Source organism: Alexandromys fortis, unplaced genomic scaffold, assembly GCF_014885135.2.
Source record: "Alexandromys fortis isolate MF-2015 unplaced genomic scaffold, M_Fortis_MF-2015_v1.1 scaffold_52, whole genome shotgun sequence".
Classification (NCBI taxonomy): Eukaryota; Metazoa; Chordata; class Mammalia; order Rodentia; family Cricetidae; genus Alexandromys; species Alexandromys fortis.
Genome location: NW_026067929.1, coordinates 10008784 through 10031901, shown reverse-complemented (window position 1 = coordinate 10031901; position 23118 = coordinate 10008784). Strand labels below are relative to the sequence as shown.

The 23118-nt window shown below is 36.5% G+C and overlaps 1 protein-coding gene across 2 annotated transcripts in view; it reads left to right on the top strand.

Annotated features, from left to right (window-relative positions):
- Stam (signal transducing adaptor molecule) overlaps positions 1 to 23118 on the top strand; it is a 54388-nt gene that overhangs the window by 22818 nt on the left and 8452 nt on the right. For both annotated transcript variants that reach the window (XM_050144756.1, XM_050144757.1), the window contains 10 exons: positions 3187 to 3262; positions 3344 to 3439; positions 5359 to 5505; positions 10119 to 10209; positions 10574 to 10766; positions 12129 to 12223; positions 15055 to 15143; positions 20532 to 20619; positions 21035 to 21089; positions 21824 to 21977. In XM_050144756.1, coding sequence (XP_050000713.1) covers positions 3187 to 3262; positions 3344 to 3439; positions 5359 to 5505; positions 10119 to 10209; positions 10574 to 10766; positions 12129 to 12223; positions 15055 to 15143; positions 20532 to 20619; positions 21035 to 21089; positions 21824 to 21977 — 1084 coding nt within the window. The remainder of the gene's footprint in view (positions 1 to 3186; positions 3263 to 3343; positions 3440 to 5358; positions 5506 to 10118; positions 10210 to 10573; positions 10767 to 12128; positions 12224 to 15054; positions 15144 to 20531; positions 20620 to 21034; positions 21090 to 21823; positions 21978 to 23118) is intronic.

Sequence of the window (23118 nt, the reverse complement as noted above, 5' to 3'; positions counted from 1 at the left end):
AAAATGGCCTGACTCAATTCCCTGTAGAATCCGTAGCTCTTGTTTGAAGCCTCTTGTGCACAGCCTTTACTGTCTATATGCTGTTAGTAGTCCACGCCTACATCTGAATTTCCCATTGAGCTCTGCTTCCAGCACTGTAGAAATCTCTAACTTGTAGATCACTGAGTTTGTGACATAGTCATTTTAGATGGCGTTGAGCAGAAGATTGGCCACTTAGCCCAGGTAGAAGTAGATGTAGTGTTGTTTTTTATGTCATAGCTACTGAACTTCCTTTCCATGCCACGCTTCTCATACGTGGCTTATACCTCTTATCAAGCTCTCTTTTTGCATTTGTTCTTCATGAGACAGATTGTGACTACTCACTCCTGCACTACGGTAAATGGGACTTAGGCTGCAGTGTCCTTTCCTGTGTCATGGTTCTCCTTATCTGAGTAGATCACTCCACCAAGTCCTGTTGCAGCTCGGGGGGACCTGTCTGCTTTTTGATCATCACCTTTCTTTTGCTCACAGTTGTATGGAGCAGGTCAAGCTCGGTTCACTTGGGCCAGGACTAGAGGGAGCTGCTGTCACTACCAAAACTATGGGGCAGTATCTCTCAGTACATATTTCATATGCATTTTCTAGTTTTGTAATTGTTTATAACAGGAATCTATATCTATATCTATATCTTGCTGAATTTATTTTGTTATGACTTGAAATGTCTTAGCTTTCTGTAGCACAAAAAATGAAAACCCAGAGACAGAATTGGGGTTCAACCTGAAAACCCAAAAAGCAAAACACCCAAACCACTAGAGAAGTCTTACCTCTACCAAGGCTAGGCGACCACAAACTAAGCAGAGTAAACCTCTCTCTCCTTTCATTTTATATTCCCTCTAGTTCTAGGATTAAAGGTGTGACTCCCTAAGACTGGGATTAAAGGTGTGAACCGCCACCATCTAGTTTGTTTCTGCAATGATCTTGTGTAGCCCAGGGTAGCCTTGATCTCACAGAGATCCATCTGACTCTGACTCCCAAATCCTGGGATTAAAGGTGTGTGTCACCATTACCTGACCTCTAGTGGCTTTAGCTTTGTCTCTGGTCTTCAGGCAAGATTTATTTAATTATTAAATTACAAATAATATACCTCTATAACCTATTTTTACCCATATTTTTATTTATTTATTAAAAATGTCCACCTCCTTCCATTTCCCTTCCACTCCCTCCACTCCCTCTCCCTCCCCAGTCCAGTCCTAAGAGCAGTCAGGGTTTTCTGCCCTGTGGGAAGTCCAAAGTCCTCCCCCCTCCATCCAGGTCTAGGAAGGTGAGCATCCAAACAGACTAGTCTCCCAAAAGGCCAGTCCATGCAGTAGAATCAAAACTTAATGCCATTGTCCTTGGCTTCTCAGTCAGCCCTCATTGTTAGCCACATTCAGAGAGTCCAGTTTGATCACATGCTCCATCAGTCCCAGTCCAGCTGGCCATGGTGAGCTCCCATTAGATCAGTCCCATTGTCTCAGTGGGTGGACGCACCCCTCGTGATCCTGACTTCCTTGCTCATGTTCTCCATCCTTCTGCTCCTCATTTGGACCTTGGGAGCTCAGTCCAGTGCTCCATTGTGGGTCTCTGTCTATCTCCCTCCATCGCCGGATGAAGATTCTATGGTGATATGCAAGATATTCATCAGTGTGGCTATAGGATAAGGCCAGTACAGGCACCCTCTCCTCTGCTGCCCACAGAACTAGTTGGTGAAATCCCCTTGGACACCTGGGAACCCCTCTAGAGCCAAGACTGTAGCCAACTCTAAAATGGCTTCCTTGATTAGGATAACTTCTTCCCTGCTCCCATATCCACCCTTCCTCCATCTCAATTATCCCATTACCCCAAGCTCTTCCCAATCCTCCCCTTCGCCCTTCTTTCTCCCCATCTCCCCTTCCCCCCAATCTACCCCCACCCCCCTGCTCCCAACTTTTGCCCGACGATCTTGTCAACTTCCAATATCCAGGAGGATAAATATGTGTTTTTCTTTGGGTTCACCTTCTTAGCTTCTCTAGGATCACAAACTATAGCTCAATGTCCTTTGTTTATGGCTAGAATCCGCTTATGAGTGTACATACCATATTCATCTTTTTGGGTCTGGGTTATCTCATTCAGTAAAGCGTTTTCTATTTCCATCCATTTACATGCAAAGTTCAAGATATCATTGTTTTTTACTGCTGAGTAGAACTCTAATGTGTAAATGTGCCACATGTTCTTTATCCATTCTTCTATTGAGGGGCACCTAGATTGTTTCCAGGTTCTGGCTATTACAAATAGTGCTGCTATGAGCATAGTTGAACAAATGCTTTTGTAATATGATTGGGCATTTCTTGGGTATATTCCCAAGAGTGGAATTGCGGGATCCTGAGGTAGGTTGATTCCCAGTTTCCTGAGAAACCTCCACACTGATTTCCAAAGTAGTTGCACAAGTTTGCATTCCCACCAGCAGTGGATGAGTGTTCCCCTTACTCCACAACCTCTCCAGCATAGGCTATCATTGGTGTTTTTGATTTTAGCCATTCTGACAGGTGTAAGATGATATCTCAAAGTTGTTTTGATTTGCATTTCCCTGATCGCTAAGGAGGTTGAGCATATCCTTAAGTGTCTTTTAGCCATTTGAATTTCATCTGTTGAGAATTCTCTGTTCAGGTCAGTGCCCCATTTTTTAATTGGGTTAATTAGCATTTTAACGTCTAGTTTCTTGAGTTCTTTATATATTTTGGAGATCAGAACTTTGATGGAGATCTTCCCCCAGTCAGTGGGTTGCCTTTTTGTCTTAGTGACAGTGTCCTTTGCTTTGCAGAAGCTTCTCAGTTTTAGGAGGTCCCATTTATTCAATGTTGCTCTTATTGTCTGTGCTACTGAGGTTATACGTAGGAAGTGGTCTCCTGTGCCCATGTGTTGTAGACTACTTCTCACTTTCTCTTCTATCAGGTTCAGTGTGTTCAGATTAATATTGTTACCCACAATTTTTAATGCAGAATTAGCTTGAAATGCCTCATCTGTATCTAAGCAAGAGAACATGACGATACCTTGGAAATTTTAAAGGAACTAGACTATAGTTTTCAGATGTCATTAATAATCTAACTCTTTTATAGTATTTCCCCTTTTATACACTTAAGTGGAGATAGCTAGATTTATTATTAATTGTTAAATTTCTCATTTTTTTAGACCTAAAGACTGTCTTCGTTCTGTTATGAGAAGAGTGAACCATAAAGACCCCCATGTTGCTATGCAAGCTCTAACTGTAAGTTGGTTCATTTTAAGTAAGCACTGCTTAATTGTCTTTCATCATTGAACCCTTTTAATTTTAACTTTATGCTTATAGCTTCTAGGAGCATGTGTATCAAACTGTGGCAAAATTTTTCACTTAGAAGTATGTTCAAGAGATTTTGCTAGTGAAGTAAGCAACGTATTAAATAAGGTAAGGGACGTTATGTCCAGAAATCAAGGAAGCCTTCTTTTTTGGTGTATTTTATTGTTAAGTTCTTCCCATTTTAAATTCCAAAGAATTTGTGTGTCTGTGTATATGTGTGTATGTGTTTCTAGATTATAAATAAGAGCTGTGTTTCTGTATGTCTGTGTTTCCTTGAAAAGACTACAAATCCACATAAATTTTAGTGTTGGTTCTTTTGCAAACCACATTAAAATAGATTCAGTGTCCTTCTATCCTTTCATCTGAGAAGAAAACATACATTCTTATATATTTAATGAAATACTACCAATCTACTTTAGGCACTTTTTTGGTACCATTTTTTTTTTTTTAACACAAAATGTAGAATCCTTCAGAAGAAACTGCCAGAATTTAAAGTCCTGTTGAATGTTCTTATGTGAACAGGGACACTACCTGACTGACCATCACAGGGTTTTCCTATTAAATGACTGTTCTGTTGGGCCAGACCTGTAGATAGAGAAGTTCTTACTAGGGATTGACCCTAAGCCAAGACTGGGCCCATTGTGATTCCAAACTAAGAAGCACTCGATTCCAGGAGTGTCAGCACATAGCACTTGTTAGTGGAACTTAGATACTAAGAACAGCAGAGTCCTGGTGATGGACATGGTAGAAATGAGATAGTCTCTTCAGATATGTCTATAATGAAGGTGCCTGGTTAGAAAATTATAGGATGATCACACTATGGACTTGAAGAAATTGCTCAAAGCCAGGGTGGATTCTGTGTGTTTAACCACATATTTGATCCTTAGTATTTCAGCCAAGAATTTAAACAAGTCTGGCTTATTTTCAAGTCTATAGAGGAAAACATGTAGCTGTTCTGGTCATATAGGTATATGTATGTTTTTATCTGGACAAAGAAAGCAAGAGAGCTGTGAACTATAATACTGCATATCAGAAAAAATTCAGTGCATAATTCAAGGAGTCTAAAAATAGAAAAGTAACAGTCTTTCTAGTAAAAATTTCATGTTCTAGAAGTAATTATTTCTGGCTTAAACTATTTGGTATTGTATGTCGAGAAAAAGGCTTTAATGTTTATAGGGTAATTCTTCAGGCCATTGTGAAGTGTGAATGCTTCTGAGTTTTAGTAGGAAAAAAACTTGTACAGAAATGTGAAAGGAAATAAAAATTTTATAGGTCTCAATCATGATTCCCTTTTCTGCTGTAGTGAATCACAATTGTTGTTTTTTAACTAATGAATGAACACGCTTTCCAGTGTTCTGAATGTCCAGTAAAAGGAATGATTCTTTAAGAAGATAGTTTGCTATCATATTTTCTGTAACTTTAATTAAGATGCAGGAAAAAATTACAGAGCATTATAAACAGCTGTCTGGAAAGACAGAAACATATATAGAGGGAACTTTAAATGTGTTTAGCTCTTCCTCAAGGGGAGGTGCTCTTCGGAAGAAAGGGCGCTCCTAAGATAATTAGTACGTAGTGTGCTTCACCCAGACCTCAGCTAAGAGTCATGGGAAAACTGAAAGGAATAAAGTTTATTCTCTCCTTGCAGGTTTTTTTAAAAATAAAAATAGCAATGCAAAATAAGTTATTTTTCTTTGTTGTGCTGGTGTATAAAGCATATAAAGTTGTAAGTTACACTGAAAAGACGTGCCCTTCCAACTCCAAAGTAAGTTTATTACACATTCAGTGTTTCCGTTTTGGAGTGAGATGTAGGTATCTTTTATTGTTTTTCATGGTATGAAAGTAATGTTGTTGATTTATAGATGTTAACTATTTTCTTATTTTCATAAGTGTAGTCTATTGCTTTAGGAAATGTATATATATTTAAAAGAGCATCTCTTATAGAGGGACAATTTATGATTTTAAAAGAGATCTATAACACTTTAGAAGTTTTATATTTTTTCTTCTTTTTTTTTTTTCCTGTTTCTTAGGGTCATCCTAAAGTATGTGAAAAATTAAAGGCTCTCATGGTTGAATGGACAGATGAATTTAAGAATGATCCACAGCTTAGTCTGATATCGGCAATGATTAAGAACCTTAAGGAACAAGGTGTTACATTCCCAGCTATTGGCTCTCAGGTATTTTGTGTTCATTTTTTTCTTCTAAAGTAGCTTTGTCTTAATTTTTCTCTAGTTTTCATTTATAGTTAACTTTGACTGCTGTAGAGTGGTTTATAGTAGAATATTAGTATGCTTTAGGCTCTTTTTTCCCAATGCCTCTCCTTCAAAAAGGAGTTGCTTTAATGTTTTGTAATTTAAATTCTTTATTTAGTTTTACTACAACAAATTATATTAGATTAGGTAACAATGGACAGTCTTGTTAAATGCTCTTAATACTGTTATCTACAAAGAATGATAGCTTAAAAATTAGAATATCTTTTTATTGAGGAATTTATTAATACCTTTATTTAAATTAGGAGATAGGAGAGGCCAATGGGACAGTGAGACAACTTTTACTTTTTTAAACAAGAGCTAGGTAGATCCTGAGTCTTGCCTTCTCTATAAAAGATATCATGGGCGCAGGGGTAGATTTCCTTTGGCACACACAACTTTCTGTGTAATGCAATGAATTTCTGATTTGTGTCATATGGTAAAAAAGTCAAGGGACATCTTTTATATGTCTTTTCTAGTCTGGGTAGCCAGTCCTTAAGAGTGTATGCATAGTAATTTTGTATATTCTCTTTTCCTGCTGTATGGATTGGAACAAATTCTGACAAATTATGTGAAGCCATAAAGCAAACAGTCCCTTCTTTGAAGAGCTTACCTTCTGACTGTTGACCACATTCAGGAGTCAATTGTATACTTTTGTCTAGAGCTATCTAGATTTTCTTCACAAGGCATTTTCATTTTATTTGAGTGCTCTTTAGATGTGAAGATTAAGAAAAGTATCCAGGAGAGAAAAGAAGCAAGTGGATTATTTTCTTTTTGCTTAATAAACTAGTTTTTAAAATTAAGTTTATGTTGATATGTCTTAATATTCATTCATAATTGATAGCTGGATTTTATTAATAATCTTGAAATTTTTAAATTAATGATTTTTATACAAAACAATCCAAGGTACTATAAATTCCTTGGCAATAGAAACAATGTCTATCAAAAAGTAGATGCACTGGAGAGATAGAGAGCTGACTTAGTATAATACAATTAATAAAAACCCAGAGAAAGATATTGGGGTTCAACCAGAGAAACAAAGCAGCCAGCCACTGGCTCTTACCTCTACCTTAGACTGAAATGGCCATCCTACCTCGAGGAATCTAAAGAATGAAACTGAGCTGAGACCTGTCTTCTCCTGTCTTATATTCCTCTCTAGTGCTGTGATTACACCACCACCACCTGGCTTTATAGCTAACTAGTGTGACTATTGGGAATAAAGATGTGTGCCACCACTGGCTGGTATACATGGCCGACCAGTGTGGCTAATTTTTAACTCTCTGATCTTCACGCAAACTTTATTTATTAAAATAGAAATAAAATATCACTACAACTTAGTAAAATTGCATTTTCTATCCCTCCTCATGAGCTTGTTGCTCCAAATGTGATTCATTGACCATCATTATCACGACCTCTTGGGAGATTATCAGGACTCCAGCCTCTGAGGTCCCTCCACACCTGTGGGCTCATTGTCTCCATTTAGTAAGATCCCTGGTGCTTGTCACTGCACATGGAGTTGAGAAGCACTACTCCAGACCACAGCCGTCAGCGCAAATGCAAACACTTCTGATTCCATAGATGGAATTGCCCTTGTAAAAGAAGGAAACGGTAGTGATATATTTCACGAGGAGCCTCGTTCATTCGTCTAGAATGTTAGATAGTTGCGGGAGCAGCTTCAGGGGTCCTCTGATGTAACCCCTTTGTTTGCACATGAGAGAACTGATTCTGAGAGTGGCTGCAGGAAAGACCACTAGATAATTCAGTTCATTGTCTTTTTTTATACTACCTGCTCTTGCCTGCTTTCTGATAGTATTTACTAGATGCACTTCTGTTTAGATCAGGCTTCATGGGGGCAAGAAGTGTAGTGGTCACTGCCAAGAGCATTTATTAATGATTGGTATAGAAATTACATTATTCTCTTGTTCACATTATTTCAGATGTGGAAGACTGATACTTAAAGCTTTTTATATAGATATATGCAAAAACATTTTTATTCTAATTATCTTTCAGCTACAGAAAATGGTATAGAAAGTAAATTGTTTCTGAGAAACTTGTCCTTAGAAATTATAAAACTCTGTTTAATGAAAAGCAAATGGTACAGGTCCAACTGCAGAGTCTGCTATAGACTTTAAAGCTACTTAGCTACTGAAGGTCTTGCTGCAGTTTCATGAGGCTAGATTTTTATCAGCAGACGTAATAAAAGCCTCTGAATATATAAAGATTTATTTGTTTTTTTATTCAAAGACAGAAGAAAATGATGTAAACATGTTTTGGAAATCATATTTCACACCTGACTCATGCTGCACAGGCCTGTTAGGTCTTGACATAGTAGTAGAGCACTAGGACTGCTGCCATGCTGACTAGTTCATGATGAGTCTCTCGGGTGGGTAATGAGAGCACACAGTTGAGAAACGTGGTTCTTCATATGACTTCTTTCTGTACTTCCCTCAGAGTTGGTAGATGGTTTCATCAAAGAGTATAAAATAGCAGCTTGTGTGTTTTAAGTCAGCAAATAATGAAAAGAAAATTATATAAATGATAAAGACTGTCTGACCAAGTACACTTCTAACTTGTAGACATGTATACTAGTCACGACAGAATCTAAGATTCTACGTAGGTGATATGGGTCAGAATTAAGAGTGGCTAAAGTTGTGTTTAAATGAATATATGGAACTAGGAAAAATTGCTTAGGCATCTGATAGTGTACAATACAGTGTGACAAATCTATAGCTATGTTTTGTTGTTATGTTGACTGTTTGCTTTGTATTATACAAGAAAGAGTGAGACACATTCCCTGGACTATAGTCTGGTAGGAAAGGCAGAAACTCAATTACACTAGAAACAGATTTACTGCCCCTTGCTGTGTGTCAGCTATTGTTCCGAGTACTGTACATGTGATAATGTGAAAAATTCTTATTCTACTTTTCTTAATTGATTGCAGTGATTTCTTTATTGATTTGTAATCAAGTTAGTGCTATATCATTTGCTATTTCATTTACTCCCTGTCTCAACATCTCTTGTAGTTTTCATATGAATCACCTCTATATACATTATGGTGAACCCTTCTATATAAATATCATACTTTTGCTTTGAACTCAGATTGAACCTTCTCTCATCTGATTTTAGAAGCTATACATGCTAACCTGGGCCTCTAAATTTGTTGTAATGCACCCATGAGAAGCAGATATTCTTATATCCTTACTTTATTGCAGAGCTAACTCGTGTGACTGGAAAGTATGGTAGATGTCAATGTTACATTTGCCTGATTCTTCAACTTGTGATTGTTTGTTTGTTTGTTTTTCGAGGCAAGGTTTTTCAGGGTAATCTTGACTCTCCTGGAACTCGCTCTGTAAATCAGGCTGGCCTTGAACTCACAGAGACTCAACCTGCCTCTGCCTCCTGAGTGTTGGGACTAAAAGCCTGTGCTACCACACCCAGCATTCAGCTTGTATCACCCATTTTATATTAGCTTGTTCCAAATCCTTGTTTAAGTACCAGAGGTCACAAAGAATGTTTAAGGGTTTAGGATTTTTTTTTTTTCTTTGAGAAAGTGATTCATTAGCTACTTACTATCGAGTTGGAACTTAGTAGGGACCAAAAACAGTGGTGGAGCACAGTGAACCAAGGGGAACATTATAACTAGAAGCAATATGAACCATGGGTGTAGAAGTTGCTGTGTGTAGTCTGCTCAGGAACCACTATTACCTTCTGGAAACTTGCAAACTAGGCTACATTCTGATCTGCATTGAGTGAATGGATGGCCTAAAAGGCCATGAAGCTTAGAAGCTTCTAACTCCAGACATGTGAATTAGCACATATTTCTATCTAAACATTGTCTTGTTTATGATACAATTGTCAACATGACACTCTATCGAAGTTGCTTGTATTCTTTTTTATAACATGCGGTTTTAAGATTTTATTTGTCTGGGCCATGGTTGCACACACATTTAATCGCAGCATTTAGGAGGCAAAGGCAAGAGGATCTCTGTGAGTTCAAGACAAGTCTTCTCTACAGAGTTTGTTCCAGAACAGCCAAGGCTACACAGAGAAACCCTATTTCGGGGGAGGGGGACACTCTCAGTTGTTTTTATAAATATGAGTTCATTTATACATTACTTTCTGCCTTTTCACCTGAAAGGAAACAGTAAAATACAAATACAGAATTCTCCGGAGTGTTTGTTTTTAAAATATTCCCTTACTTTCCTCTCCTGACTGACCTCTCTTCTAGTTCTGAAATTCTTCTAAAATTATAAAATACTGTTTTTGTTTCTTTTCTGACCCACACATTGTTTTTTAGTTTATCGTCTATATTAATCTGAGAAAATGCAGATTGTCTATCAACCTGTCCAGTTGCTTTTCATTTTCCCATTTCTGATGTTCCTTCCTCTTTTAAGTGGAAGGCCTTCCAGACTGGTTGTCTGTCTTCTTGAGAAGTCTGTAGTAGACTAATGAGGCGGGTCTTACAAGGTTTTAGGTTAGGTATCCATAGACTATTTGAGAATGACTCTCACTCTTTGTCTTTACTTTTACATGTATGTTAGGCTGCTGAACAAGCGAAAGCAAGCCCAGCCCTGGTAGCCAAAGACCCTGGCACTGTGGCTAACAAAAAGGAAGAAGAAGATTTAGCAAAAGGTGAGTGTAGTTTGTAAGTCCTGGAAGGGAGTGAAGAAGATAGGTCTCTGGCTGAATAGCGTTTCCTAGCAATTTATAGATTAAGGAAATGGCTTCAGATGAAGCAGAGCTGCTTTATTTTTTAAATGAAGTTTGTCTTTTTATTACTTAGAATAATTTAAATTGCAATTTTTCAATAAAAAAATGTCAAATTTTTGAAGTTATTTTTATTCTTTCAGAGATGGGTAAATGTATGTAGTGTCTAATGATTTGTTATTGTATGAGGATATGCACTAGTCTCCTGTTCACTATTGAAAAATGATACTTTCAGTGTATTATTGGCTGTATTCATATTTGAGGTCTTTAAAATCTCATTGTTTTACAGCAATTGAGTTGTCTCTCAAAGAGCAAAGACAGCAGTCAGCTACCCTTTCCTCTTTGTATCCAAGCACATCTAATCTCTTAACTAACCACCAACATGAAGGTAGAAAAGTTCGTGCTATATATGACTTTGAAGCTGCTGAGGATAACGAACTTACTTTTAAAGCTGGAGAACTTATTACAGTTCTTGATGACAGGTAATGGTTACTTATACATTAAATACTTGAGAAAATATATTCTGTAAACCCTTATTTTAATAATATTTTATTGAGTATAATTATTTACCAAACAAAGTATTGACTAGATGTTTTAGATGATAGTTAGTTAGCAGGCTTGCCTCATACTATATTGATTTATTTTTTAGTCTAATTTTCACCTCATTTATGCTACTTAAATTGTTTGGGAAACCTGTTATTTTCTGTTTATTTTTTGTTCCATTTAGTAATTGTTAAATCTTGTAAAAGGTTAAAGTTTCAGAAAGTATGGTGGATTGATCTGAAGGAAGTACATGATCTATTGACAGTATCCATACAGAACCACAGAACCATGTAAATATAATAGTTCCATGTCTATGGTGTCATGGGGGAGGAGCTGCACAGCATAAGGTTTTCAGGTTTTTATTGCTTTAGTCTTTAGTGCTGCCAAATACCATTAAACAACAGAGTTCTGAGATTGAAAAGTCCAAGATCTGTCAGATTTGGCACATGGTTTGGGCTCTTTCAGGTTCAGACATAGCTGTGTGTTCACTTTGGTATCGTATGTGCCAGAACAAGCAAAGAAACAATTGGAAATCTTTTTTATAAGGTTACAGAATTAATCACTTTTCAAAGATAACCCTTCTGATTTCAGAATGTGAATTTTAGGAAGACAGACATTCAGTATATTTTAATATTTTCATGAAGAAGCCAAAATAAGGTAAATTTAGAGCTGTTTAGCTGGAATTGCATCATTCATTTTTTGGGGAAAGGATTTATTACATACTTGCTGACTTTCTGTATAGTGAGCACTGGAGACAGTTCTGTTTCAGGTTTTGTACTGCACGTGGCATCATCTATTGTATGTGTCAGGGTGGAAGAAGAAACCAGTCCCTATTAGTGTATGCATGGAAGAGTAGTGGTGTAGGGATGGAGATATGGTCCAAGAGTCCACGTCCACATCTTACTAGAAAGAGCTCTTATGTTGAAGCCCAAGGCACCACCTGACACTTATGATCTTAAGCCTAATGACATCTTTTTTACCCAAAGGGGGGGAGTTCATAGTTTTTTATTAGCTTCTCAGAGAATTTATTGACCTTCTGAGGGAAAGAACTGTGGCTTCAAAAACTTTTGTTTTGTTTGTGGGGTTCATTTTCTCTTTGTATCAGAACCTCACACTAATTGATGATGCCATTGAAACTGTTTGCTTCCTGTTTGTGAATATAGACTGCTATTTCTTTATTAGATTGATGATTGAGTTGGATTCCAGTCTGGTGATAATGCAAGTTAAATACTATGAACAGTAAAGTCTTACAGAAATAGGTCTCGTGGTAAAGCATTCTTTTTTTTGTTTGTTTGTCTTAGTGATCCCAACTGGTGGAAAGGTGAAACCCATCAAGGCATAGGGCTTTTCCCTTCTAATTTTGTGACTGCAGATCTCACTGCTGAACCAGAAATGAGTAAGTACTTGTTGGTCTATTGATGGTAATCCTTAGTCTTCTTGATGAAAGTTGAGTAAAATCAGCTTTATAGGCAAATGACTTAAACATTTTTACCTCTAATTGTTTTAAATAATAAAATTTCAAGCTCCGTATTGTGGTGGTGCATGCTTGTAGTCTCAATTCTCCTGCAGTCCCAGTATGTGGAGGAGTAACTGCTACACAGTGAAGTGAAGGCCATCCTGAGCTACATGACACCTCTTCTCTAAGAGCAAATAAATAAAATCCTTATCAGAAACATTCTAAGAGTTAAAACACTATTTCTGCCAGTTTTTGGTTTGTGTATTTGTGTTAGGAATGAAGAAAAGTCTTCAACAGCAACTCAGAAATTATAGATCTTTAATGAAATGGTTTTCTCTCATAGCTACTGACTTTTTACCTTTGTAGAGTCAGATCTTGATATTCTTTTAACATACTTGCTAGAGCTAAAATAATCATTGGAACTCAAGAAATGCATAAACTTGGGGACTGGAGAGATGGCTGGGAGGATCCAAGTTCATTTCCCAGAACTCACACTGAGTGACTTAAAACTACCTTTAACTTTGAGCTCCAGGGGTTCCAAAGCCTCTGCCCTTCTCAAGTACCTGCATTTACATGCACATACTCTAAAACACAGACAGGCATGTCTCTGTAACTTAAAAAAAAAAAAGCATTAAAAAGCCCATGTAAGCCTATTTGAATGGCCTTGCGTGGTATGTTCTCTCTTTTTTTAAAAAAAATATTTTATTTATTTATTTATTATGCATACAATATTCTGTCTGTGTGTGTGTGTGTATGTCTGCAGGCCAGAAGAGGGCACCAGACCTCATTACAGATGGTTGTGAGCCACCATGTGGTTGCCGGGAATTGAACTCAGGACCTTTGGAAGAGCAGGCAATGCTCTTAACCACTGAGCCATCTCTCCAGCCCCTGTTCTCTTTTTTAATAGTCTGATAGCTGTAGGTATTTGTTGGGTTTTGGGGTGTGTGTGTGTGTGTGTGTGTGTTCGGAATGAGAGCCTAGATCTCACTCATGCTTGCTATGTAGCTGTTTCATCTTTATCTTTCATATAACGATGCAACTGTACTGTGAGTTTTCTAATTCTTGCATGTTTCACTTTGGACAGTGTAAGAGAAAAAGGAGGATAGGAATCTATGTAATGTAATAATAGATCTCAGATTTAGAAAACATGCTAGGATCCCTGTAGTATCAGTCTTTTATAGGAAGTAGAAGCCAAATTCACTTTATCTGTCATATAGATTCTCATTTTATTTTGGAGACAGAGTTATTTTGAAAATATGCCATTATATATGTAAATAGCATATTCATATTTTGTATATCATATATATTTGGTATCAGTTTCTATGAGAAAAGGGACTGCAAACTTATGCATTATCAGTTCTGTGAAGTCTGTCATGTGTTTTCTTTTGGGTAAGAGCCAATGACTGCAGAGTTGTCCCAGCTCTCTACTTGATAATAGTGCATGATAACAAGCAGAATGTCTATAACAGATGTCTCTTTCCCCATGGGAAAATGAGTCAGCCACTTGTGTTCTGTTTTTTTGATATGTAGAATGTGGCTTTATGGTGACTTGAATGGAATGAGCATGTTCCTTACATTTCCAATTAAACAGGCAATACCAAAGCCTGTAACACATGACAACAACAACTTTTCACAGTCGAGTCACAAGCCAGATTCGAGTAGGAAGTTAAAAGACAAGACCAGTTGACATTCAAGTCCGGCCTTTCCAATTGATTGTTAATCTTTTTAAACCACTTTATTATAAGTAAGTATACCATAGGATTGATTTGGAAATCCATCAGAGCAAATTAATACTCCATCAAGCACTTTGAGTCGTGTAATGAATAATTATTTCTGTCCATAGTTTCTCCTACTGTGACATCTCCCTTTATTACTGATATTTTCATGTTTTATTGACCTAATCGATTCAAGGACCAAAAATCCAGAAAAGATAATCATTCTCTAGAACTGTCTATACTTTTTGGTGTTATTTGAAGTTGAAGATTGCTTTGGTGAGCAAGAGAAATCTGTTAAGGCCAATTGTTTGCCGAATCTTACCATGTTTCTCTTTTGAGTACAGTGAATGTAGAAAATCAGGCTTATGTGCTGGCCTGTGCAAATTCCTGCTGAGACCGCTTACTCTCTGGGTAGATAGCCTAGTGCTATGCCACAGGACATACATGATTTTCCAGTTCATTATTTTAGGAATGTGGTGTTGCTATCAAAGAAAAATTTTCTTTTGAATTGTCAAGTCATTTTAAAAGAATTGTTGGGCTGGAGAGATGGCTCAGAGGTTAAGAACACTGGCTGTTCTTCCAGAGGTCCCGAGTTCAATTCCCAGCAACCACATAATGGCTCATAACCATCTGTAATGAGATCTGGTGCCCTCTTCTGGCATAGAGGTGTACATGCAGGAAGAACATTGTATACATAATAAAATAAATCTTTTAAAAAAAAAGAATTGTTTTAGATTACAGAATTTATTTATGCCAGTATTAAGCTTTATTTTTGTAGAAATTTATTGAATCCTGAAGGTAGGTATTTTTTATTTCAGAAGCATAACTTATTTTTAGTAAGATTGCTTATAGGAAATAAAGATCTTTGCAAGAAAAAAATAGAAAATTTAGACAATTTTATCAAGTAGTGTTCTGTTGTGTTCTAGGATATCTTCTGTTCAGCTCTACCTTATATTGAGTCTCTAAAGTCCATGTTCTCTATTAGGGCTTAAACTTTTAGATTTATTTTAGGGAGAATATAATTTTTATGTTTTTTTTTTTTTTTTCTTTTCCAAGTCAAAACAGAGAAGAAGACGGTACAATTCAGTGATGATGTTCAGGTAGAGACAATAGAGCCAGAACCAGAACCGGCCTTTATCGATGAGGTGAGTCATTTTCCTGTTAACAGTGATGAACTCTTTGTATAGAAGCTGGATTGTTTTCTTGTTCTGAAAATGTTAATAGTAGAGACAAAGTGTATAATGTTGATATAACTTTTTTAGTTCTATTTTTACCTTCCTAAGATCTTGTTATTTATCCTGCTAAGGGTTGATGATACAGTTCAATAGTTGAACATTAGTGTAGCTTGTGTGAAGCTCTGAATTGATCTCGGTGCTATAGAGAGGGAATAATGTAAAGTTAAGGGCAAATTTCTGTCTAGTATTTTATAGATTGGATCTATATTGATGTATTTGATTATTGGAAACGTAGGCAGTTTCCAGTTTTAATTGCTATCACAAACAGTATTATAGTGATTTTTTGTTTTGTTGTTAACATTTAATTTGCTTTTCTTAGCTTAGCTATTCAGGAGTGGAACTTCCAAACTGAAGTATCTATGTGTTTTTCATGTTAATAGGTACTGTGAAATTGTTGAACAGAAGGGAGATTTACAGTTTTTTGTTGATGGCTTTGTGAGAATACCTGCTTTTTTTATTTTATGTTTTTATTACCATATTATTGAAACTAAACTTTACCTTATACTTTATTAAAAACTTAGCTTATAATGGATANGTTGTGCTACTAGGCAATGATATCACGGTTACAGAATGCTTCCACTGTAGGAGAACTGAGACCACAGCATGCTGTCGAAAGTGATTTATGATCTTCCAATGCTTATGCAATGTCAGGTTTCAGTTTGGGATCACACTATTATAACGTGTCAAACAATTTAAAAAAGACTCTAACAGTTGACTACACCTGTTTCCACTTTGCAGATCCTTTCAAGTTCATGGCACTTTGATGGAAAAGGAAATATTTAACTCATGTCTTTCTCTTTCAATATAAGACTGAAATTTTTTGTCTTATTGTTATTTTCTGTGTGACATATTAACATTTGCAGGGTCGTAAGTCATTAAAATTGGCAATTTTCTTTTATTAGATCATTTGTAAAGGGAGTTTTCAGAGTTTATTTGAATTATTTCCAAGGAAGCAAGTAAACCCAAATGTGGGAAAACTAAATTATATTACCTTACTTTAAAGAGTCAAATCTTTTAACACTTAATCACAGTATTTTGGGTACACATTTTAAAATTTAACATGCAGCTACACATATATTTAAACTCCTTTTTTTGAGATAGAACAACTCTGTAATTCAGGTTTCTCCGGAACTCATTGTGTAGTCCAGGCTACCCTTGATCTCAAAGCAGTCTTCCTGGCTCAGCCTCCCAGTTGCTGAGATTATAGTTCTGAGTCATCATATAGGTACAAGCTTTGTTTACATTTGTTATTTTTAACGAGAAAGTTAAAAGCATACCACAGTTACAATATTATTTTTGTTTGATAGACGTCTTTTTTTTTTTCCTTTTTATTGAGCTCTACATTTTTCTCTGTTCCTCTCCCTGCCTCTCCCCTCCTCCTTCAGCCCTCTCCCAAGATCCCTATTTATTCAGGAGACCTTGTTTTTTTCTACTTTCTACTGCCCATGTAGGTTAGATCTATGTAAATCTCTCTTACTGTCCTCATTGTGGTCTGGGTTCTCTGGGATTGTGGTTTGTAGGCTTGTTTTTTTTTGCTTTATGTTTAAAAACCACCAATGAATGAGTATATGTGATAATTGTCTTTCTGTGTCTGGGTTACCTCACTCAAAATAATGTTTAGAATTTCTGTATTTCAAAACAACCATTTGATAGAATGAAGAGGAAATCTACAAAGTTTGAAGAGTTGTAAACCACATCTGAGGAAATGTTACTAAACAATACGCATAATTAACTCAAGTCAAATTATAATAAACAAACGTATAAATAAATAAATGCTATAAAATTAAAATCCTACCTTAAGGAAATGCCTGTGAAACAAGATTTCCTGAGTTTGAAGTCAGGTTCAACTACTAAATTTATAAATTATTTTCTTCAGTTTTCAGACTGTTTTATAAAAAGTGGAAGTAATCAAACTTAATACATTCTTTACAGCTCTGAAATATAATTGATCTTGGTCACCTGCTCTGGTTAGTGTACCACTTCTGGTCAGCATTTTACTTAAGAAGACCAAATACATGTTTTACTGAATATGATGTCTATTTTTGAAAGAGAATATCTGCTTTTTCAGATACTCAACAGTCATTAAAATTGCTTGTACATTACAGACTATGGAACACTTATTGTCTGTTGAAAGAATAAAACAAACTTGCTGGTTTTCGAAGGAAAGCTGTCTTTAAATTACTACTACATAAACCAGATCAGTGAAATAAATTTTGCTTCTTCCTTGGATTGAACACATTTGAATCTTTGGGAAAAGCTTATATTAATTTTACTTTAAATCTGTCCATATGTCATTGTTAATCTGAAACTAATTATTTTCAGTGGTTGTATTTGAAAATACACTTAGTTTTAACTCTAACAGTAGTGTTTGGAGTCAGGTTAACTTGTTGGTGTATGTGTTTGTTTTATAGTGCTGGAATTGAGCCTAGAACTTTGTGCTTGTAAGGCCAGCCCTCTACTGCTGGGCTGTGTCTCCAACCCAAACTTGACATCTTCGGAATTCAATTAATATGTCATAATTCCCTAAGCTGCACAGAAATCTTTGCTATTACTACATTTTTATCTAGAATCATGTTTGCAGCTGTATATTTTTTAAATTTAACATTTTTATGTGTATGGATGTTTTTTGCTTGTATGTAAATCTGAGCACCATGTGCCTGTGAAGACCAGAAGACAATTTCTGTCTCCTTAGAACAGGAGTTACAGATAGTTGTCAGCTGCCATGTGAGTGCTGGGAATTGAACTCTGGTCCCCTGGAAAAGGAACTGTTCTCTGTCGCTGAGCCATCTTTTCAGCCTGTGCTGTTATATTTTTATATTCAAAGTTATTAATAGTATTACTTGTTTTGAATAGTAATATCAACATTGTATTGAATTAACTTAGTAAATGGTATTAAATGATGGAATTAGTAAGCCATACAAGATGCTGTCCCCAGCAGGCCAAATTTGAAATATAATGACATTCTTATGTAGTTGTATTACATACATACCTACATATGTATTTTTGCCTTTGTACTAAAGTTACTGAAGAGATCGTATAGTCTTCGTGTTTACTATCTGGCCCCTGGTATAGATCAGTGTAGAACACTCTTTAGAACTTCATTTTGTGCTTGAGACCACTCCCTGCCATCATTTTCCATTTTCTTTCTCTTCTTTTAAAGTTTCTTTCTCCACTGTACAGATGAAAGCCTCAACCTGTGCCCATGTTGAGCCTTACTGTGGTGCATTAATTTCTAGCAGCATTTCCAAATATTGGTGGTGGTAATGACAATTCAAATGGTTTCACACAGTTTTGCAACAACAACAAAAATGATGAGCAGAACACAGTGAATTACTAGCTAATAGATTATTAAATGCAATTTTTAAATTTTTAAAATTTTATTTTACTTCACATGTGTGGGTATTTTGCCCAGATTTATGTCTTTGCACCAACCACTTAGATGCCTGGTGCCCACAGAGGCCAGAAGGAGGCATTGGGTTTCCCTGCAACTGGAATAATAGATAGTTGCAAGCTGCTGTATGGGTGCTGAGAATCAAATGTGGGTCCTCTGAAAGAGCAGCTAGTGTTCTCAAATGTTGAGTCTTCTCTTCAGCCCCTAAAAATAGTTTTTAATAAGCTACTTAGCATTCCTGTTATAGCACTCAGAAATGATAGCAAGAACTCATGGTACTCTTCCCGTTATTTTCACCTGTAACAATCTAAATATGAATGACCTTGAATCCTGGCTCATTTGATTATTTTAAATTTGAACGTTGTTACTTCAGCCCATTATATACTAATAGAAATCATTAATACTTATAGATGAATTTCACAGAGTATTGCCAATTTATGTACATACTTTTAAAGAAGTTTTATATAGTTGTCTAGATATTATTAGATAAAATTTTGTAGGAGGTAGTGAGTTAGAGAAAAATGATCAATTTGGAATTACTGTTTTAAAAACAATTGTTTGTCTTTATGATCCTGGGGGGCCGGAAGCCAGTCTTGTACATGACTGTCAAGTAATCTAGTGAGCCCCATCTCCAGCCTGGTCTAAATGGTGGTGCTGCTGCTTTCTCTTTGAGAGAAACAAGAGTGTGAACGAGTGCTAAGTACTGAGGAGTCCAACTGGGTCAAGGAAAATTCTGTTTGGCCAGATTGCATTACAGAAAGAAATGTCTGAGTACTCAGTTGTGGCTCATATAGAAACCACGTTGTTCTAATAGGAGATGAACATGAGTCTTTTACCTTGAAAGAATACCCATTTTAAATACAGAATTCACTTGACTTAACAGGAACTTTCCTCTACTTCCAGTCTAACCATCCATCTCTCAAACAGTGGAAAGTCTGTGCTTGAGTAATAATTTTACTTAGAACTTGTAGTCTTTAAATTGTTAGCTGTGTGTACCTACGTGTAATAACATCACTATATAGAAATTTGAGTGAAAAGAGTTTGTAATAGTTTCCATAGAATTTGGTAAATTTAAAAAATGTCTCTTGTATAATGCATGGGTCTATTTATGCAACTGCCTTTTTTTAGTTTCTTCAGTCCTAAGTACTAAAGGATTCTGAAATAGAGCCAAGTAAGTGGTTTGGGATATTATCCATCTTTTCCCACACACAAACAAGAATAAGCTACAAGCTTCTTTTCTTCTTTTATGAGAAGCTGAAAGTTGATAGGAAGAGAACAGATTAAATCCTTAGAGCTCCACTTAGAGGAACAGCTGTGAAAGGCCTGGGCTCTGCCTGTGGAGCAGCTGTCCTATTCCCTGCTGGCGAGACGGAATGACTGAGTGTTAGTCACAGCAGACTGTCTTGAGAGGGTACTCCAACTGTTGTGTGCCTAAGCTACAGCTGCTCCAAAACAAAGAGAAATTCTTGAACAGGATATGTATAAGAGATTGGAGAAATTATATCCAGTAAGTTTAAATGGATGGTCCTGTTCTCATTTGAACATTTTAAAAACAATGCCTACTAATAGCATACAAGGGTCTGATTTTGCGGGTGCTAAAGGGAATACATAAGATGCTAAACACAGAAAAGGAAATTAACATTCCTAACTGTGAACTGTAAGAATTTCTATCTGAAGGTGGGTGGTGGTGGTGCATGCCCTTAATCCCAGCACTCTGGAGGCAGAGTCAGGTGGATCTCTGAGTTTGAGGCCAGCCTGGTCTACAAAGTGAGTTCCAGGACAGCCAGAGAAACCCTGTCTTGGAAAAATAAAATAAAAATTTTCTATCTGTGATTAAGTTATCAAGTAAGAACATAATGTTTCATAGAGATTGGTTGCTTTTGACAATAGCTATTTAATTTCTTTAGGATAAAATGGACCAGTTGTTACAGATGTTGCAAAGTACAGATCCCAGTGATAACCAGCCAGACTTACCAGAGCTACTTCATCTGGAAGGTAAACCTCATTTTCTGCCTACCTTGCAAGCAAAGAATACCCAGAGATCTTACTATATTGCTCCTGGGTGGCTTTTGAGAGTCATCTTAGAAACAAGCATTACACCTTCTTCCTGTACCTGTCTCACCTTTCATGTGCTGTTTAAATCCTGAGTAGGGGTTGAAACCACAAACCTTGCTATTCAGATTATTTTATTCAGCACTTTAAAGTCTTATGAAGAAAAAAAAAACCTTGAAATCCAGTATTTTTAAACTGTCACCATTATACTTTGAGAAAATGAATTTTGGGTTCTATTGACCAGAGATTAGTATTTTTATTACTTCACATTAAACTTTTCATTTCTTTAATGAGCATTTTTCAGAAGTTTACTTTCTTTTCTTGTCTTTTCTTATTTCTCCAAAAATTGCCATCTTAGCGATGTGTCACCAGATGGGACCTCTCATTGATGAAAAACTGGAAGATATTGATAGGTAAAGAACTTGTACGGTATTTAAGTTGTGTATCTTTCTCTCTGAAGCCATTTCAGTAAACTGCCGTTTTATAAAGGTGCTCACATGGTAAACTGCCTGCCACATAACCACAAGGACCCCAGTTTGGTTCTTGAAGCCCATGTAAAAAAGCAAGACATGGTGGTGCATGCCTATAAATCCAGCCAGGGCAGTGAGGGTGGGGAGAGGAAGGAAGAAGTGTGGTGCAGATAGGCAGATCCCTGAGGACCCCTGCTCAGCCCAGGTGCATCGATGAGCTTCAAGTCCAGTAAGAGATCCTGACTCAGAACTAAAGGTAGAGAGCCATAGAGAAGATAACCCAATGTGTCTCAGGCTTCTGTGTGTGCATGCAGCTGTGATATACACCACACAGAGAGACAGTACTTTAAAGCACCATTCTTTATTCACTGTTCGTACCTTGATGTGAGGATTTAGACTCATTTGCCCTTTCTTGAAAAGCAAGGCTTCTCCTTCTTCCTTTTTTTTATATCATTGTGCTTACTAAACCGGCATTACCAGAGCCCACAGGCTGCATCTGTTGATAAATGAAGAAATCTAAATAGTTGCAGGTACAGTCCAGCATGGGATCTAACCTAAAAACATGTTTCTGTCACCTGAGAGCCAAGGGAGAAGGGTCTTTTTGTCCCATCTGTTAGTATTTAGAGTCACTAGAGCATTGTGTCATTTAGCAATCAAATTATTGTGTAATGTTTCAGAAAACATTCAGAACTCTCAGAACTAAATGTGAAGGTGATGGAAGCTCTCTCATTGTATACGAAATTAATGAATGAAGATCCAATGTATTCTATGTATGCAAAATTACAGAATCAGCAGTATTATATGCAGCCATCTGGTGTTTCTGGTTCCCAGGTATGTTTTGTAAAGCCCAGGTGTGTTATTCAAATTCTTGAATATACTTGAGATGGTTTAGAATGTCTGTTTGTGTAAAATGCATGATTGTGTGTGTGTGTGTGTGTGTGTGTGTGTGTGTGTGTGTGTGTGTGTACACCACATGTATGTTCTGGGCCCCTTGTTTGCCAAAAGAAGGTATTGTTTACCCTGTAGCTGGATTTACAGCTGATTTTGAGTTGTCTAATTTGGGTGCTGGGAACTGAACTTGGGTTCCCTAGAAGCAGGATGTGCTTTTAACCGCTGAGCCACTGAGCCATCTCTCCAGCCTCAAATGTGTAATTTCTTCAGCATAATGTTTACAATAAAAAAGTTAATAGAATTTTTAAATTTGCAAATATATAATACTGAATATACTAGTCTCTATATATGTGCATTTTTAATTTTTTCCTTGTACAGGTATAAGTAGCAAAATTACCCACTAAGTAGTTTCCCCCCAACGCTTTTTCTTTTAGTAAAGGTATTTTGATCCTATCCTAGACCTGTAGTATCAAAGCCTTTAAAGTTTAGGTTCATATTATAAAGTTTCAGGCTTAGTGGTTAAAGACCACTGGTTGCTCTTCCAAAAGACAGTTCAATTTCCAGCACCCATATGGCAGCTCACAACCGTCTGTAACACCAACTCCAGGAGATTCAACATCCAGATAAAGCACAAATGCACATAAAATAAAACTAAATAAATAAATTATTAAAAATAAACCTTCAGATTTTCTATATTTTTTTTTTAGAAAAATCTAATATTCTTCTGAGTGTCTACAGTTTTTTACACTGAACTACTTAGGTTAAGTGTTATTTTTGGTTAAGATTTATTTTTATTTTGTGTGCATTAGTGTTTTGCCTGCATTTACATTTTGTATGAAGGTGTTGAATCACTTAGAGTTGGATTACAGACCGTTGTGAGCTGTCATGTGGGTGCTGGGAATTGAACCTGGATTCTCTAAAAGAACAGCCAATACTTTTAACCGTTGAGCCATCTCTCCAGCCCTGGTTAAGTGTTCTTATTGAAGAGGGTGAGAGTCAACCTTGAGTTATGGATATGTTTATGACATAGATTATAATTATGTTTTAAGGGTGTTATATATTTATCTCTAGCTCATGAAGT